The following is an 18,443-nucleotide window of genomic DNA, read 5'->3' on the forward strand; positions in this document are numbered from 1 at the left end:
ATTTCCCCCACGTTGCCCTGGGACATTGACTATAGCCCTGTGGCCAATGATGTTTCTTCTACTCCGTGTTCACGTCAGGTTGAACACACCTTCATCTACGTAAGCAAACTAATGCTAGATCTCCTCTCCATCCATTCGTAAAACTACCTGAAGAACAGTGTCAGGCAAAATTGTGTAGTTCAGTGTAGATCTAGTATTACAGTACAGTAAAAGATTACGAGACAGTATGCAAGATCACACTGCTAAAGTGAATACATACCTCTGCATAATCATGCCACAATCTTTTCACCCTTTCGAAATTGTGCTCTAATGGTACTCCATAAATTTGATTCATTTGAATATATATATATATATATATTATGGTGTGTGACAGTGTTGATATTGAGATCTGATGGTTATCATTGAAACTGGCATTTTATAGTGCTTAAACACCTGATTTGTGTGTCTACAATTAATCAAACAAGTGTTTGCACACCTGATGACTGTGTTGAACCAAGTGGTGCAGTAATTTGACAGTCAGTGCTTTGGTATTGCAAGGAAGTGACTTCATGATAGATTTTAGTGTGTAATGTATGTTAAGTGTGTTTAGTGTTTTGAAAATCACTGTGTGTAGAGATTTGCAACAAGTGTGAGGCTGACAACGTGCTTATAGTAGTGCAAATATGGGCTGATGTTTTGATACTTTTGTGTAAGGTTTTGCTAATAGTGTACTACTTTTAATTTTAGTGTGTAAGCAATCCAAAAAAACTGTAAATGTATCTTCTGTTAGTTAAACGTGTATACTGTGAAATTTGCAGCATATGTTTGTAATGAGAAAACAAACAGAAATCTGCCTAATTTAAGGGTTTAATGCACATTTATGCATTGTGTAGAAACTGTAAGGATAAGAATATGTGTCAAAGTCTCTTTTTTCTTTAATGTGCATGTATGGTTTATGAACCAAGCTTATATAGCATGTATAAAAAGAGCTGCTGCAGACATTTCTACTCAATGTTACTGCAAAATGTGTAAATTATGAAGCCATTAGCTGATTAGCATACAAAATGTAACAGTTGATTGAACGGTTACTCTCCACTAAGAAAGGCATTGCTAATTAGCAAGAGTCTGTCTATCCTAATTATTTAATCCTTTGTTTTTCTTCGCCAAAGCAGACGGATCAGAGGCATTGTTAGAAACAAATAAGTGTGTTGAACAGTGGGTGGCGAGCCATGCGGGTTGGATATTTTATAGCATTCTTTTCACCTCCCTTCCTACTTTTGAGCACAGTAAATATAGGACTGAATTTTTATAACACATCAAAGGTTTGGATGGAGTTTAACTCATTTAAATACACTCGTAGGTTTTATGGGGAATTACACATGCCCCAGTGGAATCTCATAAGAAGCCAACATTTAAATCTCTCTCTCTCTCTCTCCTCGAGTCTCTACATCAAGGCTAGTCCTCGATCTGCTCTCAAAAGCAGCCACCTAGCACTTATTTTCAGAAATAACTGCACTGACATACATCCAGGCCTCATTTCTGCTTGTCTCCAGCGCGACATGCTCCTCCAATCTAAGAACAACAGAATCGCACAGAGTTTAACTCAGATAGATAAATCTGTTTGCAGCTTCCTGGTGGCGGCACAAGCTTAGTATTGTTGCGATAAAAAGACACATTTATTTTCAACGCATATCGGTGGAACTCTGAAGAATCAGGCTTGTGTGCTGAAAACCGCATTTCATTTTGACAGGCTCAGCACTGTATCATGTTATATATCGTGTGTGGGGTTTTTTCTACACACAAAAAGGATGCATAAGTGGTTTGTTTGAAATTGTCAACCTTGGAAAAGCACTCAGCCAACAATAACATCCTTAACTTGAAGGATCTTGTGAGAAATGCGAGGTAAACTGAGATAACCGCTCACTGTCTGTTGGGCTTCTACAGCAGTTTTTACCCTTTAAAGCTTTTCATCTGTATTTCTATAGCGCTTTTACAATGTAGATTGTGTCACAGCAGTTTAACACAGAAGTTCTAGTAGATTGAAACTGCTTTAGTCCTGTTTTCACAGTTGAAGTTCAGTTAAGTTCAGTTCAGTGTAATATAAATGTCACTGCTAAACACCCATACACAGAAAAGCAAATCCAATGATGCACACATGAAAGCTGACATATTTCATTAAATAATTCCCAGAAAAAAAAAGAAAACAAAACAGTTTGGAAATGGAATGTGGAATATTTAGGTAAATCGTAAGAAATGTGTACATTTTCATGAATCATTTCTTATATTCTATATCTTATATTTTTATATTGTATCCTATATTAAACAGGGTTTTATGGGCCATGCATATAGTGCAGATATGAGAAAAGGAATTTGGAGTTGCAAAAAAAGGAAGAAAAAAATCTATTTTCATTTTGAGATCCAACCTAAAAATTATGCAATTTGATATATCTGTCATTGATATGGTCAAAGAGTAAGATCACATTTTAATTGCTTGCAGAGTAAATTAGTGAGATTCTATATTTTTATTTATTTTATTTATTTATTTATTTATACTTTTATAGCAGTATACCACACCTCTTAAATAAAATAAAAATATTATAATAATACACCTTAGAAAGATTAAGTTTCATGTATTTATATAAAATACAGTGATGACAGTGATTGAGAAAGGACTGCATGAACACGTTTCTCTTAAGACCATGAATATTTATTTGTATAAGCATTTTAATAGGATTTTTTTTTTCTTGACACTGTTATGATATTAATGTCAATTTAAATGACTGGAGTACAATAAATGTTTAAAAAATACTAACTTTATGAACATTAAAGTGGAAGGTAGACATTTTATATTATAGTAACATAATAGTTATATAAAATAATAAAGATATAACACTATAATAACAACATTTTATAGTAATAAAAAATAAAATAAGAGAACACATCTCCTTTGTTGAAAATCTAACTAAGAAATTTAAAGTCTGTTGCACGAAACCTTTTTTTACCCAGGTATGTTTGCATTTAGTTTGAGCAAGTTTTCAGGCTCAAGGCAGGTTTGTTTTGATTGGGTTTTGTCACCATGGTAACACATGCTACACAGGTAACCTGCTCCAGAGCATGTTTCATGCTCCAGAGCATGTTTCACTACATACAATTATATACAGTTGAAGTCAGAATTAATAGTCCTTCTTTGAGTTTTTTTGTTCTTTTTCTTTTTTAAATATTTCACAAATGATGTTTAACAGAGCTAGGAAATTTTCACAGTATGTCTAATAATATTTTTTTCTTCTGGAGAAAGTCTAATTTGTTTTATTTTCGGCTAGAATAAAAGCAGTTTTTGATTTTTTTATTGGATTTTTTTTTTTTTTCAATTGTCTACAAAACAAACCATGGTTATACAACAACTTGCCTAATTATCCTAACCTGCCTAGTTAACTTAATTATCCTAGTTAAGCCTTTAAATGTCACTTTAAGCTGTATAGAAGTGTCTTGAAAAATATCTAGTAAAATATAATGATATATTAAAACTATTGTGTTTAGAAATGTGTTGAAAAAATTTGCTCTCCGTTAAACAGAAATTGGGGAAAATAATTAACAGGGGGCCTAATAATTCTAACTTTAACAGTATATATATATTTATTTTCTAAATTCAATAAAACCCCAGTCCCAGTATGCTTTTTTCATTTTAATTAATGCAAATAAATCCATTTACATTAAAAGCATTTTTGAGTCAAAATTGTCTTTTGTTGCTAATTATTTATTTATATTATATTCATTCATTTTCATTTCGGCTTAGTCCCTTTATTAATGCAGAGTCGCCTCAGCGGAATAAATCGCCAACCTATCCAGCATGTTTTTACGCAGCGGATGCCCTTCCAGCCGCAACCTATCTCTAGGAAACATCCACACACATTCATTCACACTTAAACACTATTTTAGCCAAGGGTAGAACCAGCGACCCTCTTGCTGTGAGGCGACAGCACTTCCTACTGTGCCACTTCATCGCCATTTATATTATATGAATTATAATAATAATAAATATTATTATGTCTACTCATATGCTAAATAAAGTATAATTATCATTAAATATTATTTAATTATTATTTTTAAATAATTAAATTATATTTCGTATTTCTATTATTTAATTTTAAACATTATTTAAAAATTTTAAACAATTTGTATAATATTATATATTCAAATAGTTTTGAACTTTCAAATATTAGTAATTACTTTAAATTAAAATTATTGAGATTTGAGTACTTACATGTTAATTTGTTTAAATGTAAAGCTTTTTTAAATCAGTTGATTAATTTTCACTGATGCAATATTTTCTTTAAGTTGCCTTTTCTAACCTTAAATGGGTTTAGACTCGGTTTATATTTCTGATGATATTGCTTAATCTCCAACAGTGAAGTGAATCGCTGATTCTCTGGCAAGTAATGGATCAAACTGAAAAATGAAAATCCACTATTCTACTTACGATCATTCTCATGCTCAAGTGCTTCCAAACCTTTATGACTTTCTTTATTCTGTTAAACACAAAAGAAGATATACTTCCAAACCATGACTACGATAGTAGGAAAAACATGTACTAATAATCATTACGGCTTTTTTAGCATTCTTCAAAATAACTTATTTTGTGTTGAACAAAATAAAGAAAGTCAAACAGGTTTTGAAGAACATGAGGGTAAGGAAAAGATGACAACTTTCAGTTTCTTGGTTTTGTCAACCCCAAACTTGCTTTCAATATTGAGTTTGTTTAACTGGCTTTGTGGAACAGGTCTCTGAACCTAATGAGTGTTTTTTTTTTTTTTTTTTTTCAGACCTGCTTCTGGACCCAAACCACTTATAGTTCCAGCCGTTTTCCGGAAATGACGCTTGCAGGATTTATTTTGTAAGACTGCAACCAGCCTATTTGCACTATAAAGCACCCTTGGCGACTGGTACTACATGGAAGTGTCTCTCAAGGGATGGAAGAGCTTGGTGCTATGGCCGTGAACGAGGCCTCTGAAACTGGCGTTCAACTAAAGCCGGGCACAGCAGAGATGACGCGGTTTTGCATGAACACATGCAGACTGAGAATGTTTTGGATCGACCATCACATTGCCAAAACCTCGACTTTTTATCACCTTGCAATTTTTTGTACTTATTTGTTGTTGCGTTTTAATGTTATGGCTCCGTCTTGTTTACATTTTTCATTCGACTATCATCTAATTGTCAAGTGCCAAAGATGTTGTTTTTTTTAATGCCTTGATTGTTTCATTTGATCTACTGTGCTGTTTCAGATTTTGTGTTTGGTACATTAAACGTTAAATCTTTTTAGTAAAGACTAAATGTTGTCATTTGACTTATGTCACAGATTTTATTTGCAAGTCTAATTATTTGGTTATCTCAGGTCAAATTATATATAGTTTTTTTTAGGTTGTAAAGGTCTTTTATGCCTACCAAGGTCATTACTTGAAGAAGAAAAAATACTGTGATGTTGGGAAAAATATTACGTATAAAATAACTGTTCTGATATGCTGATTTGTTGCTCTTCAGATATGTTGGTAGCTATACTGTAAACCCCAATAAGTTGAAGTAACTCAAACCATTAAAGGAAACCGATTTAACCTTTTAAGTTCAAAAACTAATCCTAATGAGTACTGTAAACTTAATCCATTTGAGTAAATGAAGCAATTAGAGCACAGTAAAACCCAATAAATGAAGAGGACTCAAACCAACTAGTACTGAGTACTGAAACCCAAAAAGTTAAAGCAACTCAAACCGTTTAAGGAAACCGATTGCTACAAACTATTTTGAGTTATAAAAACGAATCCATATGAGTACTGTGAACTAGAAGTTGAAGTAAAGAGGTATTTAATTAACGCATTACCTTCAACACGCAGTTTAAAACTCTTCAAATGAGTAGAATTAACTTTGTCAATTTTAAGTTATCTATGCTTATTTCACTTGATAAAGTTGACTGATTGGTTTTTCAGTGTACAGAAAATTATGCGTGTGCCTTAAAGTAATAAATAACATTTATCATCAAAATCATCAAAAACACTAAACAGAAAAGCAGTAGTAGTCAAACAAATTGAGCCTTGCTAAGCAGATTATCATTCTTTATTGAAAAAAATCTTAATATTTAAAATATTCTAAATAGAAACATGAAAATTCATATATCTAAATAGGTATATGGGTTCTTAAATAATGGGAACATTGCAAAAATTATAAACAACAAACAAACAAACAAAAAAAATAATAAATAAAATAAAATTCTAATAGTCCAAGCTTTTTATGCCCCAGAAGGGCATAATCCATATATAGTTTCTTAAATAATGGATTCATTGTAATAATTATATGCAACAAACAAACAAAACAATCCAGAGTGTAAATGTGTTTGAAAACTAATTAAAAAAAAAAGTTAAATCTTAATTATAGTCCAAGCTTTTGACCCGCTTTAAGATCAGAATCTAAAAGACATGTTAGGGTAAATAATGGGAACATTCTAATAAATATAAAAAAGCAAACAAACAAACAAACAAAAAAAAAAAAAACTAGTGATTAAATGTGCCTGTTTCTGTCAGAAATTAATTATGTAAAAATAATGACAGATGTTTTCCATATTCAAATACTAGTTTTTATGTGGATTGTTTGCCAGTGTATTTTCTAAATTAATTTTATAAATAAATTAATAAGCATATTTTTTAATAAATTAAAATAAACTGACTGTCTAAAAGGTTTTGCTTTTGGATTACATGTTAAAATTAGTATGACTATAAAAATTGATTGACAATTAGGTCATTCTAAACACTACTTTTAACCTCAGAAAAAAGCTAAGTTGTTTGCCCTATTTAAAATAAGGGATTATTAAAGTTATAATTCACCCAAATATGAAAATTACCTCATTGAAAAATTCCTTCATAAAAAAAAAAATACCTGACAACTGTCAACTCTTATAGTAGGTGGGAAAAAACTATGAAAGTCATTTAATATTTTTAAAAACATATCTTTCTTGGTGTTTAACAGTGGAAAGAAGATCCCAAAACAAGTCAGAATTATTCGCCCTCCTATGAACTTTGTTTTCTTTTTTAATTATTTCCCAAATGATGTTTAACAGAGCAGGGCCATTTTTACAGTATCTCTGATAATATTTTTGTTGTTGTTGAGAAAGTGTTATTTGTTTTATTTTGGCTAGAATAAAAGCTGTTTTATTTTATTTACAACCAAATTAATGGTCAAAATTATTGGCCTCTTTAAGCTATATTTTTTTTCGTTAGTCTACAGAACTAACCATCATTATACAACAAATTGTCTAATTACCTGAACCTGCCTAGTTAACCTAATCAACCTAGTTAAGCCTTTAAATGTCACTTAAAGCTGTATAGAAGTGTCTTAAAAAAAAAAAAAAAAAAAATATATATATATATATATATATATATATATATATATATATATATATATATATATATATATATATATATATATATATATATATATATATTTATATATATATATTTATATATATAGTTAAATAATATGTACTGTCATCATGCAAAAGAATAAATAAATCAGTTATTAGAAATGAGTTATTAAAACTATTATATTTAGAAATGTGTTGAATAACTTTTCTCACTGTTAAAAATTAATTGGTGGTTGGGGGTGGAAATAAAAAGGGGGCTAATATTTCTGACTGAAAATGTTGATAGAATTTTCATTTTTAATTGAATTATCCCTCTAAAGCCTGCTCCAGGAAAATTTCATCTCAGCCTTTAAAGAAACAGCACATTCATAGACCAAGAGACGTCCATTCAGGAATGCTTGAAGACATACTTTAATTATGATCAAATCAAATCCCTTTTATTGTCACATATGCTATGATGAGTGAAATGCTTAGTGCTGCATTCATTCAATCTGTGTGTTCAATTCAAGCGCTGCATTCATTTAATCAATAATGAAACCCGCAAACAAAGAATGCTAACACGGTATCTAGGAATGAACAGTAGGAAACATCAGTTTATTAATAAGGATTTACTGTTATCTCTGGGTGAAGTATGAACAGTGAAACATGAAATAAGAAATCTTAGGAATCTGTTGACTAGGGCTTTATATTGACCCCAGGGTTAACTAGTTTAGTAGTGGAAAGACAGTAACTAAAGGCTTCTTTAGGAGAACACTGACTTTAGTCCATAAATGTGCCTCTGCATGACCTTGGGTGAATTTTCTCAGAAAATGTTATAAATAGGCTTTAAATAAAAGATTCATGCTGTTCCTTTGAAACAGTCACAATGAATAGTCACTATTGAACTGCTGGCGGATCTCACCAACCAATGAATTTAATACATTCTCCTAAATTCAGCATAACTTACTGAATCATTGTCAGAGTGGACACAAATGATTTGGTGAATCATGAAGTCCTGCTTATTGTTCCTTGCTGAACTACAATAAGTGTTTTATGCTGACTTTCTGATATAATCAGAATTTAAAGATTCTTGATGCACATTCCCTTTTATTATATATTCCTTTAGACTGCTGAATGTATCACTGGCACTACCCTTCAAGAACTGTACTTTTCCAGAGTGAGTAAAAGGGCTTGCAAAATCACTCTCGATGCCTTGCACCCAGCACACTACCTGTTTTTGTTACCATCTGGTCAGCGCTTCAGAGCACTAAACATTTAAACAGACAGAAATAGGAAAAATTTCTTTCCTCAGGCCATCAACCTCATGAACGGTTAAATATTCCCCTACTGTGCAATAGACGTACAATACTTTCTCATACGCACTCGTACACAGCGCCTTATATTAATTTACATTGCAATACTCAGCACCGTATAACCTTTATATTTATAACAAATCTGTACATACAACTCAACATCCAGATATATATTTTTTTTTGACTAACTGCATCTCTGTTTAATGTTTATCGTATTTCTTTTTTCCATATTTATTTTGTGTTGTCACTTGTCACTTTATGTACACTGAAAGCTTCTGTAGCCAAAACAAATTCCGTGTGAGCACACTTCGCAATAAAACTGATTCTGATTCTGATTTTCAACAAAAAATTCTAATAATAATTAAAAAATATCATCATAAATAACACTCACACTAAAATAAAAAAAGATTTTTAACAATCTTTGAAGAAAAAAAAACATTTATGTTATTTGAAGTATGATGTTTGAGAAAATATATGAGGGTCATTAACAATTCTTTCAGGGGGTTTTATCTTCATTGCTGGACACATCGTCATAGTGCTTTCATTTTAAATGAAATTATGAATAATTTCTACTGTTAATATTTATTTACAACACTCCAAATGTTTTAGACAGGTGTTAAAATGCTGTAAACAAAGAATGATTTCTAAAATAGAAATTTTAAACGTTTTTTCATAAATAAACAAAATGCAGTGAATTACCAAAAGAAAAATCTAAATAGAATCAATATTTGGTGTGACCACCTTCTAAATACACTTGTACACAGTATCTGGAGGAATTCGGCTGGTAGGTTGTTTCAAACATCTTGGAGAACTAACCACAGATCTTCTGTGGATGTGGGCTTAATCATTCTTCTGTCTCTTCATGTGATCCCATAAACACTCAACAATGTGGAGATTAGGGCTCTGTGGGGGCCATGTCATCTCTTCCAGTACTTCTTGTTCTTTTTTATGTTGAAGATATGCCTTAAGCCCATTAATCCTGACCAAATCCCCAACTCCATTTGCAGAAATGCAGCACAAGCGTTCAAGGGACCTTCATCATGCTTCACTATTACCTGCAGACACTCATTACTGTACCACTCTCCAGCCCTTTGTCGAACAAACTACCTGCTATGATCATATACTTCAAATTTTGACTCATCAGAACAGTGCTACCATTTTTCTGCACCCCAGTTCCTTTGTTTGTGTGCATACTTGAGTTGCTTGGCCTTGTTCCCACATTGGGGATTTAACTTTTTGCTTGCAACTCTTCCATAAAGACCACTTCTGGACATACTTTTCCAGACAGTAGATGTGTTTACCAGGCATACCTATCAACCCTCCCGTTTCTTCCAGGATTCTCCCGTATTTTACAGTTCTATCCTGTTATCATCCCATAAAGGTATTTTCCTGTATTTTTCCCGTGTTTTTAGTCTTTCTCTGAAGGGTGACAAATAATTATTAAAGAGCCAAGCCTCCGTACACGCAACCCATACCGCCGTACCACCAGGGGCCGCCCATTGCTCTTAAATATGAGTCTGTTCTGTGCTTTCGCTTTGTTTAGGCATGAAAACACTTTGAAATAAATATAAAACAGGGGATTCCGTTTCCTTTTTTTTACAGGTCCCCTTCATATGCAATCTTCAAAACAGTCATATAGCAGTGCGTGACTGTCAGCTGACGCGCTCTATAGTGATAAATAGAAGCGGAGCAAAAGTCTGGGTTTTGGGTACGTGTTTAAACAGACATATACACATAATTAATAATAATAAAACCTATTGTAAAGATCTTGGTGGTTTTTTTTTTTTTCAAACAAAATTAATTTTGTCCTAAATGAGCATAAAAAGTTAAGCAAGCAGTCGAATGCTTTCATTATAATGTTAGATGTGTGCGTTTTTAAAGTGGCAGCTCTTATTTAATGCAATCAAACTAAATTATTCTAAATAAGTTATTAATTTGTTGCTCTTTAATCAGAATGTTTAAGTAATACAGTGAAGAAACGGCTAATGAGATTTAATAACTTGATTCTATTTCTTTATAATAGGTATTCATTTTAATAAGCTGAACTGTTTGCTAATGTATTTGCTGCTAATGTATATTATTTAATTTTTCTTTAGTAAATAATAATAAAACTTATTACTGACTATTTAACTGTTCATTTACAATGAAACAGCTCAAAATTAGCATATTTAGTAATTTGGGGATTTTTTTAAGGGGGGGGGGGGGTATAGGGGCTAGGTCGGGGAATCCCTTATTATGATGGGCATATCTCTTATCCCAATGTTGACAGGTATGGTACCAGGGTCCCATTGGTTTCTGCCAGTTCTGAGCTGATGGCACTGCTGGACATCTTGTAATTTCAAAAGGTAATTAGGTTGATGTGTCTTTCATCTGCTGCTCTAAGTTTCCTTGGCCGACCACTGCGTCCACAATCCTCAGCATTGCCTGTTGCTTTGTGCTTCTTCAAAAGAGCTTGAAAATCACATCTCGAGACCCCAGTCTGCTTTGAAATCTTTGTCTGAGAGAGACCTTGTTCATGCAGTATGACTACCTTATGTCTTGTTGCTGTGCTGAGCCTTGCCAGAATGGGTTGAAACTGGGCAGATGCAGTATAACAAACTAATTTCATTAACTTTCTTTTAAAGACAGTTTAAGAATTTCTCTTCAGAAGAGCCAAAACAATGAACAAATGAGTCAATTAATTACCTAGAAGACTGACCTTTACAGAAATAAAATAAATAAATGAACAACACAAACTTACCTCTACTCAGGGTTCAACTTGTGCCAGAACATGCCAGATCCAGATCCAGCACCTCTGGAATGTGATCTGACACCTCATTTTACCGATCCCAACCCTCTTCACTTTCAACCGCTATATCCCCGTCCCGCTCATATTCGTCCATGACACCCCCAACCCCACTTGGGTAACATGCCGGATCCGCTCAAAATTCACAAATTAAGCACTGTCTCTGCTCCCTTAAAAAAAAAATAAAAATGAACAAGTTTAAAAAAAAGTTGCATCCTGTCCCTATGGCTTCCCTTGTTTTAAACAAAAATAAATAGGTAAATTCTTCCTAATTAACAACATTGGCAAGGGAAACTAAAAGGCTACAACAGTCTTCACATGAGGGACACTTAACAACACTGGTTTGAGACCTAAGACAATACACACATACACAATCCACATGGTGTGCCATACAACTTCAAATAAAGAAGAGTTTCATACCAAACTCTACTATTAAAGTCTGTCGCACATAAGACCAGAGCAGGAGGCAAGAGAAGTTCTTCAAGCAGTGTTCACTTTGTTCTTTTGTACACTCCTTATCAGCAGCAGGTGTGGCTAATTAAATAAGGCAAGCAGAGAAAGAGAGAGTAAGAGCACAACAACAAAAATAATGCTCAAAATAGAGTACAATACATGCTTAAACACATTTCTACTTTCTAAATTCTGACAACATAACAATCAATCCTTTTTTTAAATGTAAGTACATAATATAGACACCTCATATGTAAGTTGAAATATTGCAAATATTTTTATATATTTGACAATTCAGGCATGGGCTGAAAGACCTGTTGACTCCACAACTCAGCAGGTGGGAATGCGGGAAAAACCAGCTCCTGCTGCATTTGCATCTGAACCTGCTGAAACTCGACTTCAAATCACCCCAACTCACGCATATGATCATTTCAATGTTTGAATGTTCTAGATTAACCAAAGTGACTTTATCATGTTTGATATAATTTGAAATGTCTCAGTGCGATTGGTACAATGGTCTCATTCTCTCAGAAATAGACATAATCAAAACAATAAATATATAACTTCAGGCATCTTTTGAACCACTGTGATGGGTGTGACTTTTCCACAGGCAGCACTAAATGCAAATGCCTTTTGTTATGCACACACCCCTTTCCTTGAGGGAATTCTTGGATTGCTTAAGATAAGGTTTGAGAAAGGCTCAGCGCGATTCTGCTCACCCAGATCAGCCCGTAACATGGAGCTTATGCTCTATGTTATGTATATTTTGAAGTCAGGTATGCATCTTTTCATCTTGGATTTTTCTTTGATAATTTGATGTTTTATGAATTGACTAATTGAATTGGCATAATACACTTACCTGACTAATAAATTGTTATGTTTTGAATTATTCAAACCTTGTGTTATTATCACTGGTAAATGTTCTTGTTCATAGCACTACAAGCCACTGTACAGGTTAGTAACGGACTAAAACATGTTAGACGGAGCAGCGTGGCACGCTATACAATGTTGTTAGAGATCCGACTAACAAATTGGCATTAATTCAAGTACACTTAGACTGTAAAAGGCCAACTATGGGTTTTCTATTTAGAACACCAAAATATTGTTGAAAATAATTTAAATGAGGATATTTAGGCCTTCATCTACAAACTTATAATCCTGTGCGATTATTATTAAAATACTTTGACTCGATTTAGTAGATAACAAAGTGGAACCATGGCAGTTAAGGTAACACTTTTAAGTGGCAATTCCCACTGTTAGAGTTAGAGCTATATTATTCCCTAATAATAAGATATTGGCTATTTTCAATATCTTTCAATCTTATTCTACATCCCTAATCCTTCCAATACATTAACTCAATTAATGCATAACTAACTAATACCCTGCAAATTAGGATTTTATAATAAAAGTCTTAATTTATGGATTCTTGTTAGTGAGAAATGAACCTCAAAATAAAGCGTGACCGAAGTTAAGTAAATGCTTATGTATTGTAGATGTAAGATAAGCTTTTGGTGTCTCCAGAATCCGTCTGTAAAGTTTCAGCTCAAAATACACATCATCCCATTATTTATTATAGCCTTCAGAATCTGATTATTTTGGTGAGTTCAGTGTAGTTGTTTTTGTAGCCTGTGGCTTTAAATGTGAATGAGCCCCTTCTCCCCGCCCAGCAATCCGACATGCGTGTCTGCTTCTTATCATGCTTGATAAGACAAAAAGCAGGCAGTGAAAGAGGGACTCTGATAAAGTTGAAATACAGCATCTTAGTTTAAAATATCAAGTAAGTTTATTCGATGTGTTTATGGTGAAGTTTACTCAAGCCTTTCTGAAATGATGACTCACACACAAAAGCCGTTTGCAGTACAGACATACACATATGCGCGTTTACTTACACCTGGCAGCCGTGGTGATTATAGCAGTTGAGAATTACAGTGATTTTATTTTCTTTATTCTGCTTTATTACAAACATGCTGTTTAAAAAAAAAATAAACTTACAAAACAAATTTTTGAGATGCAGCTGAACACAGAGAGTTGGGACATATAAATTAATTCCAGTTGCATGGCACCAGTCAATCAATTTGTGTTGTGTTTATTTTTCTCCAATGTGACAGTAGACACACTATACCTACACACAGTATTATCCAAAAAGCTTTTAAAAGTTGATTTTCATCATAGGTGCCCTTTAGATGTGTGTGTGTGTATATATATATATATATATATATTGTCACGGTTTATGAATCTGTGTGTTCCTCCTGTATGTTATGTGTCATGCCATGTGTGTTGTCTCGTGCGAGGGTGTGTGTTTGTTTACTTTTTGTGTTGACAGCGTGCTTGAATCAGCTGATATCATCAGCTGACTTAATCATCCTCCAGCTGAACCTTATTTGGCTGGCTATATATTCCGCCTGTGGTATGTTCTGGTTATCAGTCCGTTGTTTGTCCTTGTCCCTGTCTGTTGTTCCCCAGTTTCATATGCTGTCCATTTGATGTCTTCGTTGTGGTCTGTGGCTCTCTTTTGTATTGAACATTTGTGTGTCCAGGGGCCTGTTTCAGAAAGGAGGTTAAGTGAAAACTCCGAGTATTTTAACCCTAAAATGAGAGAAACTCTGGGTTTTCCGTTTCAAAATGGCAGGTTTGTTAAACTCAAGAAATCAGGGTAAGTCAAGCCTGTTTCTGAAAGAAAGGTAACTTTAACTCAGAGTCAGTTACCGTGGTAACTTACTCTGTGAATCTAACCTGGTCTGAAGCAGGTTTTATTCTCTAAACTCTGAGTTTCTGTTGGTCTCCTCCCCTTTTTTAAAGGTGAAGCGTATTTCTCGCCTTAGCCTTACGTTTCCACACACCTATTTTAGAGCTCATTTTGGAGATGCCCATAAAAACGATTGATGGAAACGTCATGATTCACATAACTTTTTAAAATACGCATAATAAAACATGTGCATAACTGAGTAGGTTAAACTTTTATTTGATAAGATGCACATAAACTACTAAGTGCACTTAACAAATTACAGTATGTACATTATAAAAAGGTTTGTTATAGATGATGATGAAAATGTGTGTGAATGGACAAACCAGCAGGCTGAGCACACTGTAGAACATCTTAAAAGTTGTTTTAGTCATTCTAAAATGTCTTAACTGTTTCAGTATTAGTGTATATTATTAATTACCTCTGAGCGTCTGGAGAGTGTCAAGATCTCCGCGTCTGGCTTCAAACGCCCCCACGTGTTCATTGTGTCAATTGTCTTCTGAGGCGCAAGTACATTAATTAAATAAAAAATCATTGACGCAGCTTATTCTACCTCAGTAAATTCTGTTTTTACTGTTGATATTTGGCGCAAGTTAATCAGGAAGTGACGATTGTGTTCTCTGCGACTCTTTGGATAAAAATGCTGCCTTATTTTTAGGCGTTATTCTAGTTTTGCACAAATTTATGTAATAGCCTATATTTTGATGGAAACAGCTATTGCCTACATTTTTGTCACACACAGAACAAAGTCACGTACGAGGCTTGTCCTTTTTTATCAGAAATAATTAGCTTAACCTTCGACGTGCACTGTTACTAGATTAATGGGATTATTATTCTGTCTAAAAATTATTTTATTTCTGCTTATCTTCTTAATGTTATATCAAACTCTATCACTTGATCAATAAAAAGGCAGACACACAACAGTGTATAAAAGTTTAGAAAAAAAGTATAAACGTCACACATTACATTACGCATTAACTTGAGCAGCTGTTTTCCCACGCTAACTGTCTCTGTTTCACTGATGGCTGCTTCTTTTAAAATATATGCGCTCATATTTGCTATAACTTTGCATGAGCAGATCAAGTTAAGCTGGAGAAAGTAATGGTGATCTCTTTTTTTAAGATCTTGCCATAGTCACTCGTTATATCCAAGCTCTATTGATAATGCCTTTTTATAGTCACGGTGTGCACTCTTAACTCTGAGTTGGTCTAGTCAAAGTTGATTGAACCAGCTCAGATCAGCTATTCTGAAACCGAAAACTTTCCGAAAAAAACGAAAAAGTTCTTAATCTCTCTGTAAATCAACTCAGAGTTCAAGTTTAAACTTGTTTGAACCTCCTTACTGAAACAGGCCCCAGAACAGTGATATCCTTTGATACATTTTTATTATTTATTTTTATTTCGTAGTTGAAGTCAGAATTATTAGCCCCCGTTTATTTTTTCCCCAGTTTCTGTTTAACGAAGAGAAGATTTTCTCAACACATTTCTAATCATAATAGTTTTAATAACTCATTTCTAATAACTCATTTTTTATCTTTGATATGAAAACAATAAATAATATTTGACTAGATATTTTTCAAGACACTTCTATACAGCTAAAAGTGCCATTTAAAGGCTTAACTAGATTAATTATGTTCGCTAGGCAGGTTTGGGTAATTAGGCAAGTGATTGTATGATGGTGGTTTGTTCTGTAGGCAGTCAGAAAAAAATAAGATTAAAGGGGCTAAAAATTTTGTCCTTAAAATTGTTCGTGAAAAAATAAAAACTGCTTTTATTCTAGCCGAAATATAACAAATAAGTTATATATATATGTGTATATATATATGTGTATATATATATATATATATATATATATATATATATATATATATATATATATATATATATATATATATATATATATATATATATATATATATATGTGTGTATGTGTATATATATATATATATATATATATATATATATATATATATATATATATATATATATATATATATATATATATGTATTCTAGGGTCTTTTAGAGTTGCATTTAGTCTACATCAGTTGAGATGGAAATGTATTTGCGTGCGTCCATGTGATGTAAGGAGCTTCCTTGGTTGAGCATGTGGTTCTGCTGGTTGTCCTTTGTTTCCACAAGGGTTGTAGTGGGGGTGATTCAGTGTTTGAAGTTAAATCAGCAAAAGGATTCTGAAATGTGAAATGTCCGAGCTGTGCGATTAACCCTTTCTGTCTGGGTTTCCGCCTGCTTTCTTGGAGGTTTTTCTGCTTAGGTCTCGTTCTGAGTTTCTAAAGCAGTTGCAGAGATTTTGAAGAAAATTTTCAAACCAGCGTGTTTCAGAGCAGAGCCGGGTTCAAGAGAGAGGTTCAAGAGTTGCGGTTCAAAGAGAGACGGGAGAGAGAGAGAGGCATAGGTTTGGAGCCGGTAGAGAGAGAGAGAGAGAGAGAGAGAGAGAGAGTGTTTTGGTCCTAAGCTTTATAGGGCGGGTTCGGATCCACCCTCCATGGAAAGTTGACCAATTAGAAACTACCCTAGTAGCAAAGAATTCTGGCCCAGATTTGGCATAAAGCTGGCACAGCAGGCTTTCATCCGGCACTGGCATACAGCATGTGGGCCAAACATGGCCCGGGTTTGGCAGAGGTGGCACCGTCTTTAAGGCGGCACACAAGATTTGGGCCAGATGAAAAACTTAGTATTTGGCCCAGGTTTAAAAATGTGATTAGTGGGCCATTTGAGTTTGGCCAGTCTTGACCCACATTTAAAATACACTAAAATCATTTTTGAGTAAAGAAAAAAAATTCTACCAATCAGGTCACTTTGAGAAAAAGCGTGCCCATAGTGTGCCTAAAGCGCATCACTCCATGGGTTTATCAATTTCATTGCAATCGTGACACACCAACCTATCTGGCCCAGTTCAGGCCCAGTTATGAGTTATTAACTTGGCTGAGACTTGGCCCAGATATGGTCCGTGTTTGGCCCTTGTCTGGAGGCCAGATTTGGTCCAGTCATGTACCGTAATTCACTGCGGCATGTGGGCCAAGCAAAACCTGATTGTGTGGGCCAGAGCTGGGCCAGAGAAATTTTGCTATGTGGGTAACCTCTCTGCATCTGGTTTATGGGGCTTTGTCCGAGGCAGCGTAATTTGCATAGGCAAATTTTATGCAAATCTGGACAAGAATGTTAAAGTTTCTTAAAATATTAATATGTTGCACTCTTATTAACATAAAATGTCAACGATCAATTCGTACAGCAAGTAAGCTTTACGACAAGACTAAACATGAACAGTATAAGAGCTTGCTTAGCTTCAGTACAGTTAAACATTGTATACAGCGGTATTAAAATTAAAAATACTGAGACAGGAGAAAGGGAAACGTTGCAAAACACATGATTAAACATAAAGAGAGTAAAGTTTATATGAAAACATCAGTCTTAAACAAGCAGCTTAAAGAGTCCTGAACCGTTCTTTGTTCAATGCTGCATGGCACATTGCTGTTGGGTCGTAAATACCTTGGAATCAGGTTTCGAGTCTTCCTGGGCAAAAGTTGGCTTAGTTGTGGATTAAAGAGTAAAATAATTATGTGTCTGGTCGGCCATATTTGTTACATGATACTGGGTGGAATCCATGTGACCTTTAACTCTGACAAGCTTTTCAGTACCTGTGCTTGCCACACATCTATCCAGAGTATATTTTTCCAAAATGATCCAGGCTTGTCCAGATGACCATTTGCATACCTCAAACCACTCTTCTTGTTGGCAGAATGCAGGAAAGGCTTCTTATGCATCACCTTG

At 33.9% G+C, this 18,443-nt stretch overlaps 2 protein-coding genes across 2 annotated transcripts in view; one reads left to right on the plus strand and one right to left on the minus strand.

Moving 5' to 3' along the window:
- The window catches only part of adam19a (ADAM metallopeptidase domain 19a), a 227,908-nt gene extending 222,343 nt beyond the window's left edge, over positions 1-5,565 (plus strand). The window contains exon 23 of the mRNA XM_005172361.6: positions 4,800-5,565. Coding sequence (XP_005172418.1) covers positions 4,800-4,851 — 52 coding nt within the window. The 3' untranslated portion in view covers positions 4,852-5,565. The remainder of the gene's footprint in view (positions 1-4,799) is intronic.
- lrch4 (leucine-rich repeats and calponin homology (CH) domain containing 4) overlaps positions 3,195-18,443 on the minus strand; it is a 156,687-nt gene continuing 141,438 nt past the window's right edge. Inside the window, exon 10 of the transcript XR_012382772.1 lies at positions 3,195-3,503. The gene's annotated coding sequence lies outside the window, so the exon portion shown is untranslated. The remainder of the gene's footprint in view (positions 3,504-18,443) is intronic.

The sequence above is a fragment of the Danio rerio genome, chromosome 7 (assembly GCF_049306965.1).
Source record: "Danio rerio strain Tuebingen ecotype United States chromosome 7, GRCz12tu, whole genome shotgun sequence".
NCBI classification, from domain to species: Eukaryota; Metazoa; Chordata; class Actinopteri; order Cypriniformes; family Danionidae; genus Danio; species Danio rerio.